At 53.5% G+C, this 18,809-nt stretch overlaps 1 protein-coding gene across 9 annotated transcripts in view; it reads right to left on the bottom strand.

Moving 5' to 3' along the window:
* ANKFN1 (ankyrin repeat and fibronectin type III domain containing 1) overlaps nt 1-18,809 on the bottom strand; it is a 270,247-nt gene that overhangs the window by 35,047 nt on the left and 216,391 nt on the right. For 8 of the 9 annotated variants that reach the window (XM_078872935.1, XM_078872933.1, XM_078872932.1 and 5 more), the window contains 4 exons: nt 7,485-7,800; nt 6,682-6,928; nt 4,962-5,156; nt 1,681-1,794 (listed from right to left, as the gene is read on the bottom strand). In XM_078872935.1, coding sequence (XP_078729061.1) covers nt 1,681-1,794; nt 4,962-5,156; nt 6,682-6,928; nt 7,485-7,800 — 872 coding nt within the window. The remainder of the gene's footprint in view (nt 1-1,680; nt 1,795-4,961; nt 5,157-6,681; nt 6,929-7,484; nt 7,801-18,809) is intronic. The other variant, XM_078872936.1, reaches the window with a different exon arrangement.

Here is an 18,809-nt window from a genome sequence, read left to right as displayed (position 1 = left end):
GTGATGTTGGTGATGGTGACCACAATGAGGTGAATACATGAGGGTGACGATGAATAGTTTTAATGTCGATTGTTAAGAATTTTTTTTATTTATAGTTGGGATGCAAACGATGATGTCAATCATTACAATGGATACGATATTCATGATGATTATGTTGATTGGAAACGGATGGGCATGCCATGAGGCACTTCCTTCACCCCTGCCTCTTATCACCATCTGACATGATCCCTCAACTGCCGGACGAAGGACTCTCCAAACCCATCACCATCTCAAGACACGTCTCTTTATCACTGCCACTCCCAATTCAATTCCAGCAAGCGATCGACGTTGCCCGCCAATGCACGAATGGGTTTCACGTGACCGCGTCCGCAGCAACGTGTGGGTCGCTAGAGGTAACATGTGGATAAAAACCGGTGCAAACAAAGCGTGCGCGTGCGTGTTTGCAGCTCGTCCGATTCTAAATGGGTTTGACAAAAACGAGAGAGAAAAATCAATGAGAACAAATGTTCAGGAGAGCGATGAGACTTCGTTAGACTATAATTTCCAGCAGCTGTGCAGTGCCTGGAAGCTAGGAACAATTGTTTATGATATAATCTAAAAGCACCGGTAGTTTTATTGGGGCTATTTTGTTTCTTGCTCCAAATGAAGGAAGTTTCCAACATTCTTCCTTGTCTCAAATTGGGAATGGACGGCGAAGAGAAGACCTGGGGCCTTCGAGTTTCAAGCTGACTTTGTTTAACTTGGAGAGAACGCATTTGCAAGGGTGACCTGGGGCATTGTTCTGCCAGAAAGGGGATGATGAGTGCTGCTCCGTGTACAATCCCAATCGAGTCATTTGCGGTATCATTGCAAACGCGGATCCTGACGCCGGCACACTCAACTAAAAACGATGTTTTTTTGTATATTACCAGGCAAGGCCCACTGAGCTATATTGGCTACTTCCTCCAATATTTGAGGTGCGGCAGGCCCCTGCAGGGTCAACTCCGCCAAAACGAGTGCGCACGCACGGCGTGTGATCTTCTAGCCCGGTGCTTCTCAGCCAGCGGCGTTCACACAGCACTCACCCTCGAGCTTTCTCGATCTTCACGACACAGAGAACCAAAACATCCCCGCTGCACCCGCGTGACCGAGGCAGCTGCGAGGGCCAGCGGCGGTGGCTAACGGCCGCCTGCCATACGGCGCCGCGACCGATGTGGAGAGAGGGGGAGGGCGGGAGGTGGGTGGGGGGGTGGTGGGGCTGGATCGGCCGCTAAACGGCGTGGAGGAGGAGGAGAGTTCCGTCTGTCCCAGCTGGCAAACGGCGATGTTCTATCCTCCACTATCATTTTATGAAAACATCACGGGGGACACCAGCTGGAACTTCGCCACGCCGGTTGCGAAGCGCCGCTCTTGGGACTGCGTTTGAGCAGTCTGCACTCTCGCAATGGTGCCACAACGACCACTACCGCTACCGCCACGACCATCACCGCTATCACCACGACCACCGCAGCCACCGCCACCACCATCGCCGTTACCACCACCAAAGCCACCACCGCCACCACCACCCCCACCATCACCGTTACCGCCACCACCACCACAGCCGCCGCCACCACCACCAACACCGCCACCACCACCACCACCACCGTCACCACCGCCACTACCGCCACCACCACTGTCACCACTGTCACCACCGCCGCTCACCTTTGTACTTGGTGACGATGGCGGCGTTGATGAGCAGCGGCTCCTGGAACGAGACGGTCAGTGTGTGGCTCCCCGTCACGCACAGCTGCACGTGCGTGGGGGCGTCTGGGGTTCCTGCACGCACGGCCATCACAACATTGCGAGATTGCGGTCACTCCATTTGTTGTTGTTATTTGTATGTATTTATTATGGCGCTTGTTTGCCCAGCAAAGCCTGGCCGAGCCCCCTGCCACTTTTCTCACGAGGGTCTGTAGGTGGGGTGGGGGGAGGTGAGTGGGCCATGATTGCTGTGCGTTTTGCGACAGAGTAATTTGCGGGTGGTTTATAAAAATTGGCCAAATTTGGACCCATGACGTCGGCACTCAGGGAATTAAACGTCGCCGCATGTCGGGAGTTGAATCCCCTGAACAGTGTCCTTCTGCAATGAGCGGTGAACTGTTGGGCCGAGTCACCGCCCCAGATCATAAACCCAACTTTTTTTATTTCACCAGGTAAGGCCCACTGATGCTACATCGCTTTGTTTTAGAAGCGGCCTGGGCTACCACAAATGATAGCTCAAACGAAGTGGCTTATCATCACGTGGACATTTAGAGCAGCTAAATACTCTGAGCACGTGGTGATGTTGATTCTAAACGTGGAGGGAAAAACCGGAGGACCTGGGAGAGAGAGACACGCAAACTCCAAATATACAACAGGCGACATGGTCGGGATCGAACCCACGCCCTCCTGCACACCAGGCGAGGGAGCTAACATCTCGCCGCCATGGCGCCCCTTGATTCCCGCTAGCGCCACCAAACCTCGCCGCTGCTCCTACCACAAGGACCGTCGGGGTTTCAAGCAGTCGCTGACCTCTGGGGCGACCTCTCTAATGCCCACCTCGGTTTGCTCCCCCCTGTCTCCCCTTCAAGCTGCGCTCCTTGGCCCTGCTTTTGCACGACTACGTTCACAACGCTCTGCCGCTGAGTTCCTTCACAAACCCCCAAGTCACTTAAATTCTCGCCGTCTCCATCATGCAAAGGGGGCGTGAAGGATATTTTTACCAGTTATCTCTGTTAAACTTCAGCTCTCTCGCTCGTAACGTCACCCGGATTATAAGTCAGCCGTATATATACCGAACTTTTAGTGTCACAAAGTCAACATCCTTCCTCTTCTTTAGTGGTCTATGCAGTCCACCGATAAAAACGCCGTGCAAACAGAATACAACTACGAGTCACATCCACCAAGCTGGGACATCCTACCGTTTACCGGCTTAGGCACAAAACTAGACTCTCATCCGCAATCCATATTCAGCCGGTAACATCGATGGCACTTCTTCCGCACATTAACCATCAGCCAATCACATGAAGGGGTATAGACAATTCGTGTGGTGGAGGCGTGATGTTAAGTGCCTCACCTGGTATACAGGTGGTCGTGGGTTCAATCTGAACCCTGATGGCTGTATATTTGAAGTTGACATGTTCTCCCCGTGGTCGTGAGGATTTTTCTCCAGCTCCTACGGTTTTTCGCTCCACATTTAGGATCAATGTGCGTTTAGAATCTTTGTTTTTTATAATATTTCCACGTGATACACCACTTTGTTGAGCTACCATTTGTGGCCAGGTCGCTTCTGAAAAAGAGCTATATAGTTTAGTGGGCCTTACCTGCTAAAACACATCTATTTTTAATAGCTTTTACATCACAGCCCAGCTAGTAGCTGCGTTGGCCCATAATTCCCAGCGGCATGTGTTTGAGTGTCCATGAGATAATTGTTTTGGTGGAAACTGCCGGAAACAATCGCTGTTACAACCCCCTAATTTCTACGAAAAACGGCCACAAATGCAGGGCAATAATCGCGGCCAGAGTCTATTGACGACTTCTCTCTCACACCCCCCCCCGGCATCACGCACATTGCCACACAAAGTTCCACTTGCATCCACATTCCCAGTCTGTCCAGATATCTACGATAAATACCCCAGAACCACAATTCTTCTTCCACTTGTCGCGTTTGCTTCAATACCGACCGCCATCTCGTCTTTTAGCAAAAAACTCAATTGAAGGTCCCAGGCTGCTGCATCACGACCACGAACTGCCAGAATCTTAGATGGCCCCGGGGTCAAGGTTCGAACTACCGAGCTCTGCATCATCGCCAGATGCAAGCCGGTCACTTTTATCTTAAAAAGAACACACACACAATGACGTAAAATCCTGTTCACGTTAAACGCCACTGCTTGGGGGAAGCCGTTGTGGCGCAGACGAACCGTCCCCCAGGGGAGCGTGGAATCTCCACCGTTGGCTCAGGAGCAGCCAAGCGGATGATGATGGGCGCTGGGCAACGTTTGGCGCGAGAAGACACTGTGAGCTGTGAGCTGCAGCGCGCACAACGGAGAGCCTGCAGGATACGCCGGTTGCCCTCCAAAGTTATTTTTGTTGGAGAAAAAAAACAAACCTTTTAAAGGCCACGCTGCCTCAAAACACGGAGAGTGGTTTGAGTTTTCAATAGCAAGGAATGTCAGCCGCTCATGAACGACTGCCAAGTCGACGCAGAACCACCGGCCCGGTTCGTGAACGCAGCAGGGTGCCCGTTCAAGTGTGAAATTCCACCGCTGCTAACTTAAAAATCACTATTACAACAATGACGAAAACGATATTAACTCAATATTTGCAGTAATTTGTCAATCTGCCGCTAGATGAAGGCCTCTCCACGTCATTCCGGTCATCGGGGCTTGTGACCGTACATGAGTACGCTGGCAGTTCGCACGGATTTGTTGAATAACGGAAGTTCCAGCACCGATTCAAATACCACTCCGTCACTGATGTTGGCCAGGGTCTGGAATCAAACTGTGGTGGCTGGAGTTTGTAATGAAGTAGACGAACCAGTGCGTCGCCGCTTCATGGAATCATCCAAGTGGCTGAATCTATAGTCCCCAGCCAACAGATGGCAGCTTCAGTGCAGGTTCCCAAAGGCATAGCACATCAGGGCGATAGCGCAGCACGGGTGGATCGCCACGGTAACGCATCAGGGCGATAGCGCAGCACGGGTGGTTCTCGATCCGTCACGAGAGACGGTCAAAACCACCCGCACGTGGCACGCGGCACCCGCGGGCGACAAAACCTCCGGCGCACTCGATTGGCTGCTGCTCCGCACTGATGGCACAAGCCAGAGGGGACGCCACCTCGGACGCTCTCCCGCATCGCCCCGCGGACGCCAATGCGACGCGCCCCTATAGCAGGACGAGTTCCCCGCCCTGCCCCCCGTCCCCCGTCCCCCGCGCGACCCATCGCGGCGCGGGAGGCATACTGACGCGCGTGCTCGAAGCCGGTCTGCATGCGCTTGTAGAGGCGGTGGCGCCACTCCCAGGCGGCGAGCTGGCGCTGGCGCTCGCACGCGTCGCAGCCGGCCGGCTCGTTGATGAGCTGCGCCGCCAGCTCCCCGACACGCTGCTCCGCCTCGCGCGCCAGCGCGCTCAGGTGCTGCGCCCGGCTCTCCAGGCTCACGACTGCACACGCACACAGATACGCGCACGTAGCCGTGAGCGGGCCGTCGGGAGCGAGCGCCGTTACCGAGCGCAGCCACAAAGGCCGGCGCGGCACGCGAAGAGGGTGGCTGGCCCTGCACCGTGGCCCCCGGGCTGCCTTTCGTCTCCCTAGTGGCCAGCGGCAATGGGACATTGGGGCGCAGAGTCGCCAATTAGAGATCTCTACGATTTGCCTATTCAGAGTTATAACACGTGACTCGTACTTGTTACGAAAGAAACTTGAAAGTTTACGAATGGAGTTTCCCCCTCCCTCCCTCCCACCCAAAGACTTCACGCCTCCACACACGGTTGTCCGATTCTCCTTTAATTTCCAAAACTATTCCCAACTCTCGACAAGAACATGTTAAAGAATAGAAAGTTTTAACCTTCTAACCTTCGGCGGAGTGAACAATTTAAGTGGTGTTTTTTTTTAACCGAGGTCAAAGGTTGCAACAGAGCTCATCATCAATACCGCCGTAGCTACCCTGTTGCTTCTGCTCAGAAACACCCCTTAGGGAATTCCGCACGATAATTGTCGGCGCAGACGGACGGACGTGTGAGCGCGTCGGTCTGTCTGTCTGCACTCGGGCGACAAAAACCTCTCAGGGTGAGCGGCAGCCGGATGAGCAAAAAAGTTTCTCAATATGTCGATGCATTATGGTTGTTGGGAGGGAGGAGTCAAAATCACAAGTCGGGTTCAGAGTCAGAGTTTGGGTTGGAGTTATGGTGAGAGTTATGGTTATGGGCAGAGTGAGATTTGGGATAACGGTGAGAGCACGTGTTGGGGCTGATGCCTCAAGTAAGGTGGGCGAGATGTTAACTACCTCGCCTGGCATACAGAAGATCGGGTCCTCCAGTTTTTCTCCATGCTCATTTAGAATAAACTTGGATTTAGAGTGTTTGACTGCTATACATTTCCACGTGATAAGCCACTTCATTGATCTATCATTTGTGGCCAGATCGCGTCTGAAATAGAGCTCTATAGCTGAGTGGGCCTTACCTGGTAAAATATAAAATATAGTTTAGTTTTCTTTCAATATTTTTTCAGTGATTTGTATAACAGTCCCTATACTTGGCACTCCTATCGTGTTTTTGCATTGTTTGTTGTTGTAACGTTCAGACCAGGCCCTACTGGACATCCTCCAGTATAAATAAATATTCTGGGCACAATCTAGTAAAATAAAAATGACAACCTAGTTTGGTTTATAGTTTTTAATGTAGTTATGATTATGGGCAGAGTTAGAATTTGCATAACGGTGGGACTGCGTGTTAGACTGATTTCTTCTTCTTGGTTCTTTCGGTAAAGTCACGTAGAAGGGAAGTAATAAAATGATAAAAATAAAACATAATAAAAAATTTAGACTGATGTCTCAAGCTAAGAGTTGGCGTCGAGCTTAAGAGTTCGGTTGGGGGCCACGGCTCTGTGCGTGTGTGCGAGCGGTGCGTGCGAGTGGTGCGTGCGTGCGAGTGGTGCGTGCGTGCGAGCGGCGCGTGTGTGCGTGCGCACGTTGCCGACGCGGCCTCGCGCCGTGGGCCTCACAGTGCGGGCTCTCGCGGGCGCCGGCACGCAGCAGCATGCGCGCCATGGGCACGTTGTTGGTCATGCTGGCGATGTCGAGCGGAACGAGGCCCTCGCTGTTGGGCGTGTTCAGGTCCAGCTCGTCGGGAGAGAAGCGGTCGAGCAGCAGGCGCACGCCCTCCATGTCCTGCTGCTCCACGGCCGCCAGCAGCGCCTCGCCGCACTGCAGGTTCGGCTAGCGGCGCACGCCGCGGGGGGGGACGGGGGTCAAAGGGTCACGTGAAGGCAAAGGCACAGATCTCCCGAATATTCGTAATGTAACTTTTTGGGCAAGTGCTGTTAGTGGGTACCAACTATGAAGCCGGGCATGGCACACAAGTCCAGAACACAAAGACAAAGATCCCCCGTATAGCCTACCCAGGCTGTAGGGGCAAGTGCTGCTAACGGGCAGCACCTATGAAGGCCGTGGCACGGCACACGAGGGCCACCGGCCAGTGGCCAGCAACATGCCCCGGCCGCCTTTGTCTCCCCAGTGTTAATGTTTGTACACATTTCACCGGGTACTCATTCGAGGCTCAGTCGACATAAGCGAGGCCCAGGACAAGTGCGGAAAATCGTCACCGGCACGGGGCCCGAGTGGCAATCGAACTCGGGTGGCGCAGTGTTTTCTGTGGTGCAGCGTGCGTCCGTAGTTCCAGCGGGATCTGTGCGCCGCAGCAGCAGCAGCGGACGCCCCCCCTCCCCCACCCTCCCGGCAGCGCCAGCGCCTCCGTCCTCGCCGCTCCCCTCACCAGCGACGCCGACTTGCGCTGCTGCCGGTCCCTCTCGCGCTCCCGCTCGGACCGCGTGTGCACCGCGCACGCCTCGTCCGAGCCGCTGCCGCCGGCGCCGCGCAGCTTGTCCGAGAGGTTGCGGTACAAGCGCTTGGCGGCGCTCGGGGAGGCTCCGTCGGAACGCCGCGACGCCTGCGGCGCCAGGTTTAACGGGCCACCGCCGCCGCCGCCGCTCGCTGCCGGTGCCACGGTCGACGCCACTGGTCCACATCCCCCCGCCGGCGAGCTGAACTGCAGGTCGCGCATCTGCTGCGTCATCTCCTCCGGCGGAGGCCTGGGCCCGGGGAGAAGAGGCGTCATGAGAATAAACGACGGTCAGAATGGAAGTGCGGCTCTTAACCGTTTCCCCTTCCGATGACATACGTGTACGTACACGTACTCATTTAAGGCTGAGTCGACCTGGGGGAGGCCCGGAAGAAGTTCGCGTATGTGTACGTGCACGTACGTTATTCGTTTTTCTTCCCATTTCCGTTCTGATTGTGTACGTTTACGTCATCAGATCGGAATCGATTCCAAATAAAATCGGAAGTAAAAGGCCGTGCTAGAGGGCGTGTGGCACAGTTTGGCGCCAACTATCATCGAGTGTGGTCGTGTTGCTCCGGTTCTCTGTGGTGAGTATAATATCTTTAAAAACAATGGCGCGGCTACGCCTTTCTTAATAAAATGTATGCTAACCGCGTGCACGCGTCACGAAATTCAGCGGTGGATGTGACCCACTCTGCAACTTGCAGACATCTCGAAACGGGGAAAGGGTCAATTGGCTTTTAGTGAAAATACACGGCGAGCACGGAGCGCAAACAACGAGCGAGCTGACGTCTCAGCCCACTCTCGCCAAAAGGCTCCACGCGCAAAACCATCGAGTCCAAGTTGGGCTGTCGCTTCGTTTGGCAACACTCCGGGTCCTGAGGATTGAAAGCTTTATTGTTTTTTTTTTGACTGCCGTGCGAGAAACATTTCCCACTCGCGGGGCCATAGGGGGATTGTGTGTTCACAACAAAGGTCATTTTGAAATGATCTCAGAAGCAGTTCTGTGAAATCTGCTTCCACGAGAGCCGTTATCGAATGCATCGTGATGCACTGCTTATTGCGAGAGTTCTGAATGGCCACCTCATCTCATGATGTGATGCGGTTAAAAGTTGAAGAGCATTGGGAAAAATATGTCTTTGTTTGTTATATTTACTTTTAATGACCTACATAGCTAGAATAGACAGATATAAAACAAATTTTCGAGGCATGAATGTTTGGCACCATACCGCATGGCCAGTGGCTTAGATGGGATGGATTGGCCGGTGCAGTGTTCTTGCAAAAGGCGGTACAGAAAATCTGATTCAGAAATAATTTCTTTGGAGCTGAATTCGTCGGGAATGTGAAATAAAGAAAATAAAAGTGACACCCGAGTTTGAAAGCCCTGCGACGGTTCCGCGCAGATTCAGATTCACCCACGATGAATTTGTCAACAGGCAAAGGTGCCCGGCGTCATCAGCCTCATCCAGATCACCAGCTCGAATAATAACCAACTGAAACGCATGGGGCCATTGTGTCGTTTAGAACCGCTAACTCAACATCATCAGGGCTCATCAGTACAATTCAGTTATCAACGTTTCACTGCTGCCACATGCCTCTGGGAGCCCCATGTATAGAGAGGGCTTGTGACCTATACACTCTGGGGACCCGTTGGGCTCTTGCCCAAAGGCGACGACAACGATTCTCACCTGCGAATGATGGGAAACCTATTGCAACAGAAATATTGCCGCTGGGTCGGAAAAAAACAAGCAGATGTGACCACAAAATACACACGGGTGGGGTGCGAGCATTGCACGCGCGCAACATCTCCTCGGCCTTATCCAGACGATCGGCTCCAAAAGAACTGAGCCCCGGTGGTGCCTAGTCAGTGCCGCACGCCAGAGCCGAAGCCAACCCCGGGAGAGCGGCTGCCAACGCGAGAGGCGGCACGCGGTCACACGTCGCGCCCACGACGGCGGCAACGTTCGGGCGATCGTCTCGGCGGCACCGCCGATGGCGACCGGTGGCAGCCCCGTTTGTTTGCGGCGGCCTTCTCGTGGGAAGTGGCAAAATATTGACGGGTCCACCAGTGCCGAGCGCCACCGGTGAGGTGAATCAAGAGAACGCTTGCGGGTGGGAAGAGGCTGTTTGAGAGGTCTCAACAAATCTCTGTCAACAACGAGCTCCGAGCAGACGGCTACCCCGTGGTCAGGGTGGCCGCATCACGGCTACGGCAGTGCATTCTTCACACGAGACAAAGATCCCCCGTATAGCCTTAACAGGCTTTTGGGGCAAGTGCTGTTAGCGAGCACCTACCCTTCACACAACAACCGCCATTCGCCACTGAGTGGCAGTGACGTCACCAGGGCGTCTGTGCCAGGCTAAGTGCACGTTGAGGCCACGTGAAGTGTCGAACTCCTGCTGGCAGGAGGTCACGGGGCAGACCCAGGTGCCACGGCTCGACTGACTGAGACGACTGGCCGATGCACCACCTGTGCCCCCTACTGTGCCAACTCTTCACACGTACGCACGCACGTGCACTGCGCGGCCGCAGTGGAATATTTGGAGTGATCTTTTCACCAAATTCTTAATTTTACATGTTGAGGCAATCAGTGGCAGTGGTGTGGCACCATCCATCCCGCGCGGCACCCTCCGGGCTCCAGCAGGGCCCCGTTCTTGTTTCACCTGTTTGTCACACAGCCCCGGGATGCGGGGGCTGTCTCCCCCACCCCCCGAGGACCCCAAGCGAACATTAGCCTTCCGCGTAGCCCACTCGCCGCCGTAATGTGCTTCTTCTCTCCGCATTTCCGCTCCTTGATGTCCCATCATCGCCGCCCACGTAAACGCGGAACACCGCGGCAGTTGTCCCCAGGTGCCCGGCAACTGGGATGGCGGGAAATGGCCGCAGGCGGCGGCGTTTTCCGCCCTCTCGCAATCCGACGAATTGCCGCGATTAGCAGCCTTCCAGAGTCTATCTCTTTGTGTGGTTTTTTTGTGCCATTATATTCGTCACAATGTCAGTTTAACTCGTAGTAAGGCATTTTAGCGACCAATATTATCCATGATAAGGTTTTTTATGGGGGTAAGATCGTGTGTCGTTCACCCCGCCACCACTCGACACGGCTACGTTAGTCAGGTTTGTTGCGTAAACAAAACGTGCCAATTAGTAACTACGTCAGCCAGAGTTGTGGCAAATCAACTCTGGCAAATCGCCTGAAAAAGCTGGTTGCAATCACCAGCGAAAACGTCACGGTACTAAAATTGTAAGTTTTGTGAGTTTACTCTCTAACACACCGGTGTAAAGGAGTAACAATCGGCTCGTTTTTTTGCGTGACAAATCTTACAAATTGTCTGTATCGGGTGGTGGTGGGTGAACGACACATTTATATTTACACGATCTAACCCAACAAAAACCTCTATTATTGCCACAATGCAGTGGCCAAAATATAGCCGCAACTCCTGGCTTTGACGTTCCTCGAGAGACGCTGCTGGTTGGATCATCAACCACATCGGAACATCAACAGGCAGATGTACACACCTCCCTCATGCATGGAAAATTAAAGGCACAGGAGTGCGACTGTGGCCATGAAACCCAAACCATGGACGATTTCGTAAATCTATTCAGACACCCAGAGACCCAAAGAGATGCACAGAGACCCATAGATATACGTAAATATACATGAAAGACAAGCCACAGTGTGATTGTGCCCATGCAAGCCATACTATGAACTGTAGAGTAAACCACTGCAGTCTGCGTTCCCTAACGGAGGAGCAGGAGCTAAACTAGACAAGCTCCTTCTCTCCCGAAACCCTAGAGAGCAGACCTGGAGATCATTGGCATTCAGCTTCTGAACGCACCGGCCTCACGCGCGAGAACAGGAATGGCTGTGTGCACTCGTGTGTCCGCGTGGAGCAGTGGCACATTGATGAGTTAGCGGCGCTGCACTGTGGACCCAGCGGGCCTGAGTTCGATTGCCGGCCGCAGCTAACGTTGGCCATATACGAACCGACCGTGAGCCTCAAACCCGCCGCCCCATTCTAAGCCTTCACCAACATGCGACTGACCGGAGTGATGCAATTTGGTCACACAAAGCCCCGCAGCTTAGCAAGGCCTTTGTTCCACCGTAGATCAACAATAAGCCGTGAATCGGATTTCATCGGCATCATTATTATTGTCCACAATTGAAAAAGAAATCAGACGGCAGACGGCAATGTTTGCGAATCATGAAGCCTCCCTCTCGTCACTGCTTCGGGTAATTTAAGAGCTGCTCTGTGATCACTGCAGGATTAAGGTTGTCAGAGTAATCCATAGCGGATTCGAGCATGCTCCTTGGTAGCAGGGGAGGTGCATGGAGGGTTGGGGGAGGTGTGGAGGGATGGAGGGGGAGATGGGGAGGGCTGGGTGGCCATGAAGAACAAGTTCAAGACCCAGCCTGGAAGCCCCTACGGGAACGTAACGAATGTACGCCGGTCTGCGACGTTCACTAGAACGCACGACGATTCATTAATCTTGAATAGAAACTGTCCTTCGCTGGGTTTTGCAAGTGAAAGGCGGCGTGATTAATGAGGAAATAATATAGTGGATTGAAACGAACCCCCACCCCCCCCCTGATTCAATATGACTGCGAACGTTGAGAAAAAATGTAAGCGACCGGGGCCGTGAACCGAGTCTACGCCGCGTCAATGAGCTGAACCAACGAGCTCGACCCATTCACAACGTTACTGAACAAAATAATGAACAAACACATGAAGTTTGGGGCTGCTTTTGAATGTCCCAATGAATCCGCGAATCTCTCTCGCTCGGCGAGAAATTAATTAAGCCAAATAAATTATTCATTCGGTCACGTTCGGTTAACCTCCAGCGCACATTATGGATGAACGTCCGCGCGAGCGCTCGGGGCGCTGACGCCGCGCGACAGTCGAGCGGTGGCCGTGTGCCTCCACGGGGGGGGGGCTGGGGGGGGGGGGCTGGGGGGGGAGGGGGGCTCGGGGGGGGGGCTCGGGGGGGGGGGCTCGGGGGGACCCCGAGAGACGCGCAACAGAGAAGAAGTCCCCCTGCCCCCCCTCCCCTCCCCCGCGCGTTACGTGCCGGTCAGAGAAGTCAACCAACACCGACGAACGTCTCCCCCCCCTCTCTCTCGCCTTCTCTCTCGCTCTCTCTCTCGCACTCGCCCTCCCTCTTTTTTTTTACGATCAGTGGAAACAAGAAGATGCTCGGTGTAGTCGGCACTTTGCTTCGTTCATCATTTCGTAGTTTTTTTTTTATAACTTTGCTTTATGTAAACCCCCACCTCTCGCTCACTCTCTCGCTCTCTCTCTCTCGCCCTCTCTCTCGCACTCTCTCTCGCCCTCTCTCCCTAGAGGTCCAGCCACGGTCGGAGGGTGACGTCCGAAATCGCCGACCCTCATGTGTCACACCCAATGGTCTGACGAAATAAAAAAAGAAATACATAAACGGCCAGGTATATAAATGCAGGCCAGTCCCCGCAGTACGAACGCCCGACTCACGAAAATCCGCCCTTAGGGACGGGCATCCATGAGACGCGTATTTTGTGAACACTCTGACTTGTAAACGTGAACTCGCACCTGCGACCCGAGCCGCGGAACTATTTGGTTCGGCGCAGCGATCCTCAGCAAGATACTTAATCTTAACTCACGATGTTTATTTCACAAGGTAAGGCCCACTGAGCTGTGTAGTTCTTTCTCAGAAGCGACCTGGCCACAAAATGATAGCTTAACAAAGTGGCTTATCACGTCGAATTATATAGCAGCCAAATACTCTAAAGGCATGTTTCTAAATGTGGAGGGGAAAACCAGAGGACCCAGAAAAAAATCCATGCCACCATGGGGAGATACATGCAAACTCGAAATATACAGCAGGCATTTGGGTCGGGATTGAACCCACGACCTCCTGTATACCAGACGAGGTAGTTAACATCTCACCACCATGGCCGCATGTATGCTGGAACTATTGTTCCGACTTAATTCCGACCTACGAACCGTTAGACTTTACGAACGGGTCCCAGAAACGGAAGCCGCTCGTAAGTCGGGGACTGCCTGCAAATGTTAATAATGCCAAAGGCCATTTTAATACGCGGATACAACACTCGGATCCTTTGTTCGGCGAGCGTACCGCGTCCGCACACCGCAGCGCGCCCCCACCGCGCCGCGCGACACGGTAACGGGAGTTGTAAAGGCTTTGGAGTTAAGCGGGATTGGCTGGAGCTTTGCGAGTTGAATTCCTTTTCGGATTTTTAATCTTTTTTTTTTAAATGCGCCCATTCAGTAATACAATACATCTTCATGTCCGTTTAACAGTCACCAACTCTTAGCTATGAATGGAATTACATCACCGACGTTTTGAAACATCACACAATTTTTAAAAGTTGACTCCGACCATGACTATGAACCGTTCACCTATTGTCTCTCTGTACTGCAGGTTAATCAGAATGTAATTCACTTTCGTGAATTGCCTTGTTGATGACAATGATGGCAATCGTACTCCAACCCTACGCTTACACACACCGCATTTGACCACGAGCAAAGTATACAACGCCCACATTTGTTTTTGGGTTAAGCAACGTGGCAGCGAAGCGTCGGACATCGCGCTGCACAGCACGCGGCACAACCCAAACCAAACTGTGTGCCGTACGTGGAATTAAGAAGAGTACCCTCTACACGACGTGGAAGTCGCTCCTCACACTCGCAAGGAATTGGCATGTTTTGTTTACGTGACAAACCTTACCAATTGGCTGTACCGGGTGGTTGCGGGTTTAACGACACATTCATATCGACGCGATATAACCCAAAACAACCTCGAGTATGGATAACATTGGTCGCGAAAGCTCACGGGTTAAACCCCCCAGGCGAGGTGGTTAACATCTCGCCACTGTGGGGCCCTTAAACGTGTTGTAGGGCGACGCAGCAGCAGCAGCATGACGGCGAGAAGCTGCTCAGTGGCGCGAGTCGAGGTTTACTTCTGGTCCAAGGGTGGCGATTTGGGAGTAGATTAACATTTCTTGGAGTCACGAATGCGTGCGCTTACAAAGGATAGGCGATTGGGCCCGGTGCAACAACTCCGCAATGGAATCACACCGGTGGGGTTTCTGGGCCCACGGCTACAAAAACACCCGCCCGAGAATCCATCCTGGCGAAGCAAATCTGTGCTGGTAGTCGCGCGTGTGTGTGTGGTGTGCATCACGGGGAACACCTACGAACTTGGAGATCCGGCTTCGATTCCCGCTCACGGTCAACGCCAGTGAAGACTATCTGAACTGGACCATGGACCTCCCCTAGGTCGACTAAGCCTGAAATTCGTACCTGGTGCGGTGTGTAAAAACATCTGTAAAAACAGACAAAGGTGGTCGGGCGTGGTGCTTGCCACCCCCCCCCCCCCCCTCGTGTGCCATGCCGGCCTTCATAAGTGCTCGTTCGCAGCACGTGTCCCCAACAGTCTGTTAAGGCTATATGGGGGATATTTGTCTTTATTACATTGCATGCTATGTGAGTGTGCTGTGTGTGCATGCGTGCAAACGTGGGCAGTTGTGGTGCAGTGCATAGCGCACTGCGCTACGAACCCCAGTAACTCAAATTCGATTCCCGCTCACTGCCATCACTAGTGACGATTGTCTGAACCGGTTCTGGGCCTCCCCGAGGTCGACTCCGCCTGAAATGAGTACCCGTTGCGGTGTGTCAACATCACCACTGACAAAGGTGGCTGGGAATGAGTGGTCACCCACCTCCTCGTGCGCCGTGCCGTCCTCAATAAGTGCTCGCACTTGCCCCAACACTCTGTTAAAGACGCCGTGGGATAATTTTTGTCTTTTCTTGTTTGTGAGTAAAACTGTTAAAAAATAAAAAAAACCTGTCTCTTTACCTTTCATCAACGTTCATTTCCTGCTTACCTTCCTTATGCTATTCGTTGCGCAAGGTTGCAATTTACTTTGCTGGGTCGGTGTTAGCCGCTGAGGATGTGCCAGGTCTATCCGTCATTCCCGTTGCTCTATGCCCTGCGTTTTGTGTTTAGCCTATCGTCCTTCCCCACACAACTCCGATTAGAACGTATGGTGTGAAAGAAGTTCAACATACATGCATGCCCCCTGTACCCCTCCCGTTCTGCTGTGAGGTGCACTGATGCCGACCTTACGGAGGGAGATACTGGCACGTCAAATCGAGATCGATTGATTGATGTATCGTGAGTGTGATGTGCATGTGTGTTGTGCATTAGTATTGTGTGTGCATGAGTGTGTTGTGCATGATTCACGAGTGTGTCGTGCACGAGCGACGTGTACGTGAGTGTCGTATGAATGCGCGCGTGAATTTGTATTTCGCTGGCAGCAATGGGGAGTGGCACGAGTTTGCTGCGCTGCCTGAAGTTCCACTGGCGACAAAAACAACAGGTCCCGTTCGACCCCCCCCCCCCCGCTTAACAAACAAGCGCCGTCGACAGTCGTTGAAAGTGGCCGCCCTCGGGCTTTGTGCAGAAAAAGAACGACGCGGATTTAAGAAATACCTTGAGCTCTCCAAAGCAGCTGAGGGAACGCCAACAAGTTGCTTCTTTTGCCTCACATACACGTTTATAGATTATTTGAAAAGATCGAACAATGACTTCCAAAGAGTTTCCTTGAGATTATTCAAATGTCCCAGGGCCCAGCGGTGGCGTTTGGCGAAGCTCACAGAGTGGACTGGTCGTCTCTGCACGAGGCCAGAAAACCCATTTCTCTCTCTCGCTCGCTCCGCGCGGAAACAGGCGGCACCCTCCCTCCCCTACTGCCAAATGAACGGGCGCCACAGTGGCTAGGAGATGTTAACTACCTCGCCTGGTCTACAGGAGGCCGTGGGGTTGATTCCCGACCCTGACGCCTGCTGCTGCTGTATATTTGGAGTTTGCGTGTCTCTCTCCCCGTGGTTGCGTGGATTTTCTCCGGGTCCTCCGGGTTTTCCCTCCATGTTTAGAATCAACATCGCACGTTTAAAATAGTTGGCTGCAAACACATTCCCACGCGATGAGCCTCTTCGTTGAGCTATCATTTGTGGCCAGGCCACTTCGGAAAACGAGCTACATAACTCAGTGGTTAAATAAATACATCATTTCTAGTTTATAAAACTCTTCAATATTTGCACGGGGAAAATTACATTAACCCTCTCAATCTGTGTGTGTGTGATGCCGAGGTACGGAGACACCATCGTTATTCACGTCCAAGCGCGCTTGAGGGCATCCGGAGTGGACGTGCGCAGTGCCCGATTTCACGGAAATACTCCCTCGAGAGGTATTATTGTTCACAAACATGTTCCAGGAAAAGCAAGGCTCAGCCTCCAAGACTCATGATAAAGATTGTTTGGGTTAGATCGCGTAAATATAAATGTTTCGTTAACCCACCACCGCCACCCGACACAGCCAATTAGCAAAGTTTGTCACGTAAACAAAACGTGCCAATTATCGTAATCAGAATCAGAATATTTATTTATCCTGGAGGTTACTAGTTACTACTTCAGTACACCAGTGTTTTGCACGTACATTTATGAGGAAGCCATTAGTTTGTTGTCCTTCCCCTGCACCTCTGATTAGCGCGGTTGTCTACGTACGGTGCGACAGAAGTTCACGTACACGTACATACATACAGCCGCAGTCGCTAAGCCATCACCGCGCCATTTGGAATGTTCCTCCAGGCATGGCGATCCATCGCCCCCGGGCAGACCGACTGCTGGCTAGGCGGAGCGCGCGTCCCCTCGCGCTGCGAGCCTTCGCACGCTCGCGCCTCGTCGACCGCGGAGCGTCGAGTCGAACGTCCACTAGAAGACGCTCCGGCGAGGTGCCCAAATAGACCCGGCGGCGGTGCCGGGTGACGCCCCCCCCCCCCCCGGCGCGGGATGTGGCGGTGACATTTAGGACGAAGCGAACCTGGGTCCCAACGGCGGCGTCCGAGGTCTCTGAGCAATCAAGGGCTGATGTTAACGAGTCCTATTCAGCTTCCCCAAAGCGCTCCTCCACCTTGCCCGTGATCACCGCTGTAGTCCATTGTGACAATCCCCTTCAGTGACAAAGGCAAAGACAAACATTCAGCGTATAGCCGTCACAGACCGTCGGGGCAAGTGATGTTTGCTTGCACTTATGAAGGCTGGCACGGCACACACGAGGGGGTGTGTGGCCATCACCACGCCCGGCCGCCTTTGTCTTCCGTGGCGATGTTTACACACCATGCCAGGTACTCATTTGAGGCTGAGTCGACCTAGGGGAGGCCTATGACCGGTTCAGATAATTGTCACCGGTGTTGGCCGTGAGCGGGAATCAAACTCGGGTCGCCGGGTTCGTAGAGCAGCGCAGCGCTAACCGCTACGCCACCGCTCCCCCCAATGTTAACAGCCACTCTGCCGGCTGATCTCGTTGTGTCCTTCCAACACACGTCCGCCATTCATTTTGCAACCGCGCCGCACATTGCCTGCCCTGTTCGCACTCGCGTTGAACTCGAATTTGCAGCTCCCGCCCCCTCCTTGTGAAGCACCTTTAATCGACTGCCGCGATTTATCTTTCACGGTCGTTGTAATGACCGCGCCGTCGGCGCTGAATGCCATCTCAAAGTTTACGTTCACGCCTTCGCTTTGCCCCAAACATTCGGACGTCTCTCGGGATTGTGCCGAGGGCCCCGCGTCGGTGAGACCGTGTCGTCTCCTGCTGCTGCTGCTCCTCCTCCCGCCGTGCGCTCTCCCAATGCGGCGTTTGCCTCGAGTCGCGTCCACGTACATGTTGTGCTCAGACCTTGGTTCTGCGAGCGCTCGAAATGAACGCTTCCGCCCCCGGCGAATCGCGCAGCCTCAGTCCACGCAAGCCCCGGACAAAGCTATTTAATGCCGCTTAGTCTGCCACACGGGATCTTATTATTGACGACGGTGTCTGCGTGGTCGATGGTAGGTAAAAAAAGAAAGCCCTTTCATAAATCCCACTTGCTCACGAGGTTCGGTTTGGTTGGCGGATCCAAGGGGAGAGCCACAGGGCAGTGCCGTTCATTGCAAAGCCCCACGGGGGGGGGGGGGGGGGGCACTGGCGGTCCCTGGTGGCCTTTAGTGTGTCCCCCCTGACGTTCGGCCGCCCCGAGAATACACAAAATGTGAAAACACCACCCCATCATCATCATCGTGCTACTGTCAAACCCAACAATGGGTTCAAATGTGTGGCGGCCCTCGCAATGATGATGTTTTATCGGCGACAGTGGCCCCCCCCCCTCTGAAAAGGAGTGTAGACCACACGGTCTTAGGGGGTAATCGACCCCCCTCCCCCACTCA

This window comes from Lampetra fluviatilis, chromosome 35 (genome assembly GCF_964198595.1).
Source record: "Lampetra fluviatilis chromosome 35, kcLamFluv1.1, whole genome shotgun sequence".
In the NCBI taxonomy this organism is placed as follows: domain Eukaryota; kingdom Metazoa; phylum Chordata; class Hyperoartia; order Petromyzontiformes; family Petromyzontidae; genus Lampetra; species Lampetra fluviatilis.
This window is presented reverse-complemented; position numbering and strand designations above follow the sequence as displayed.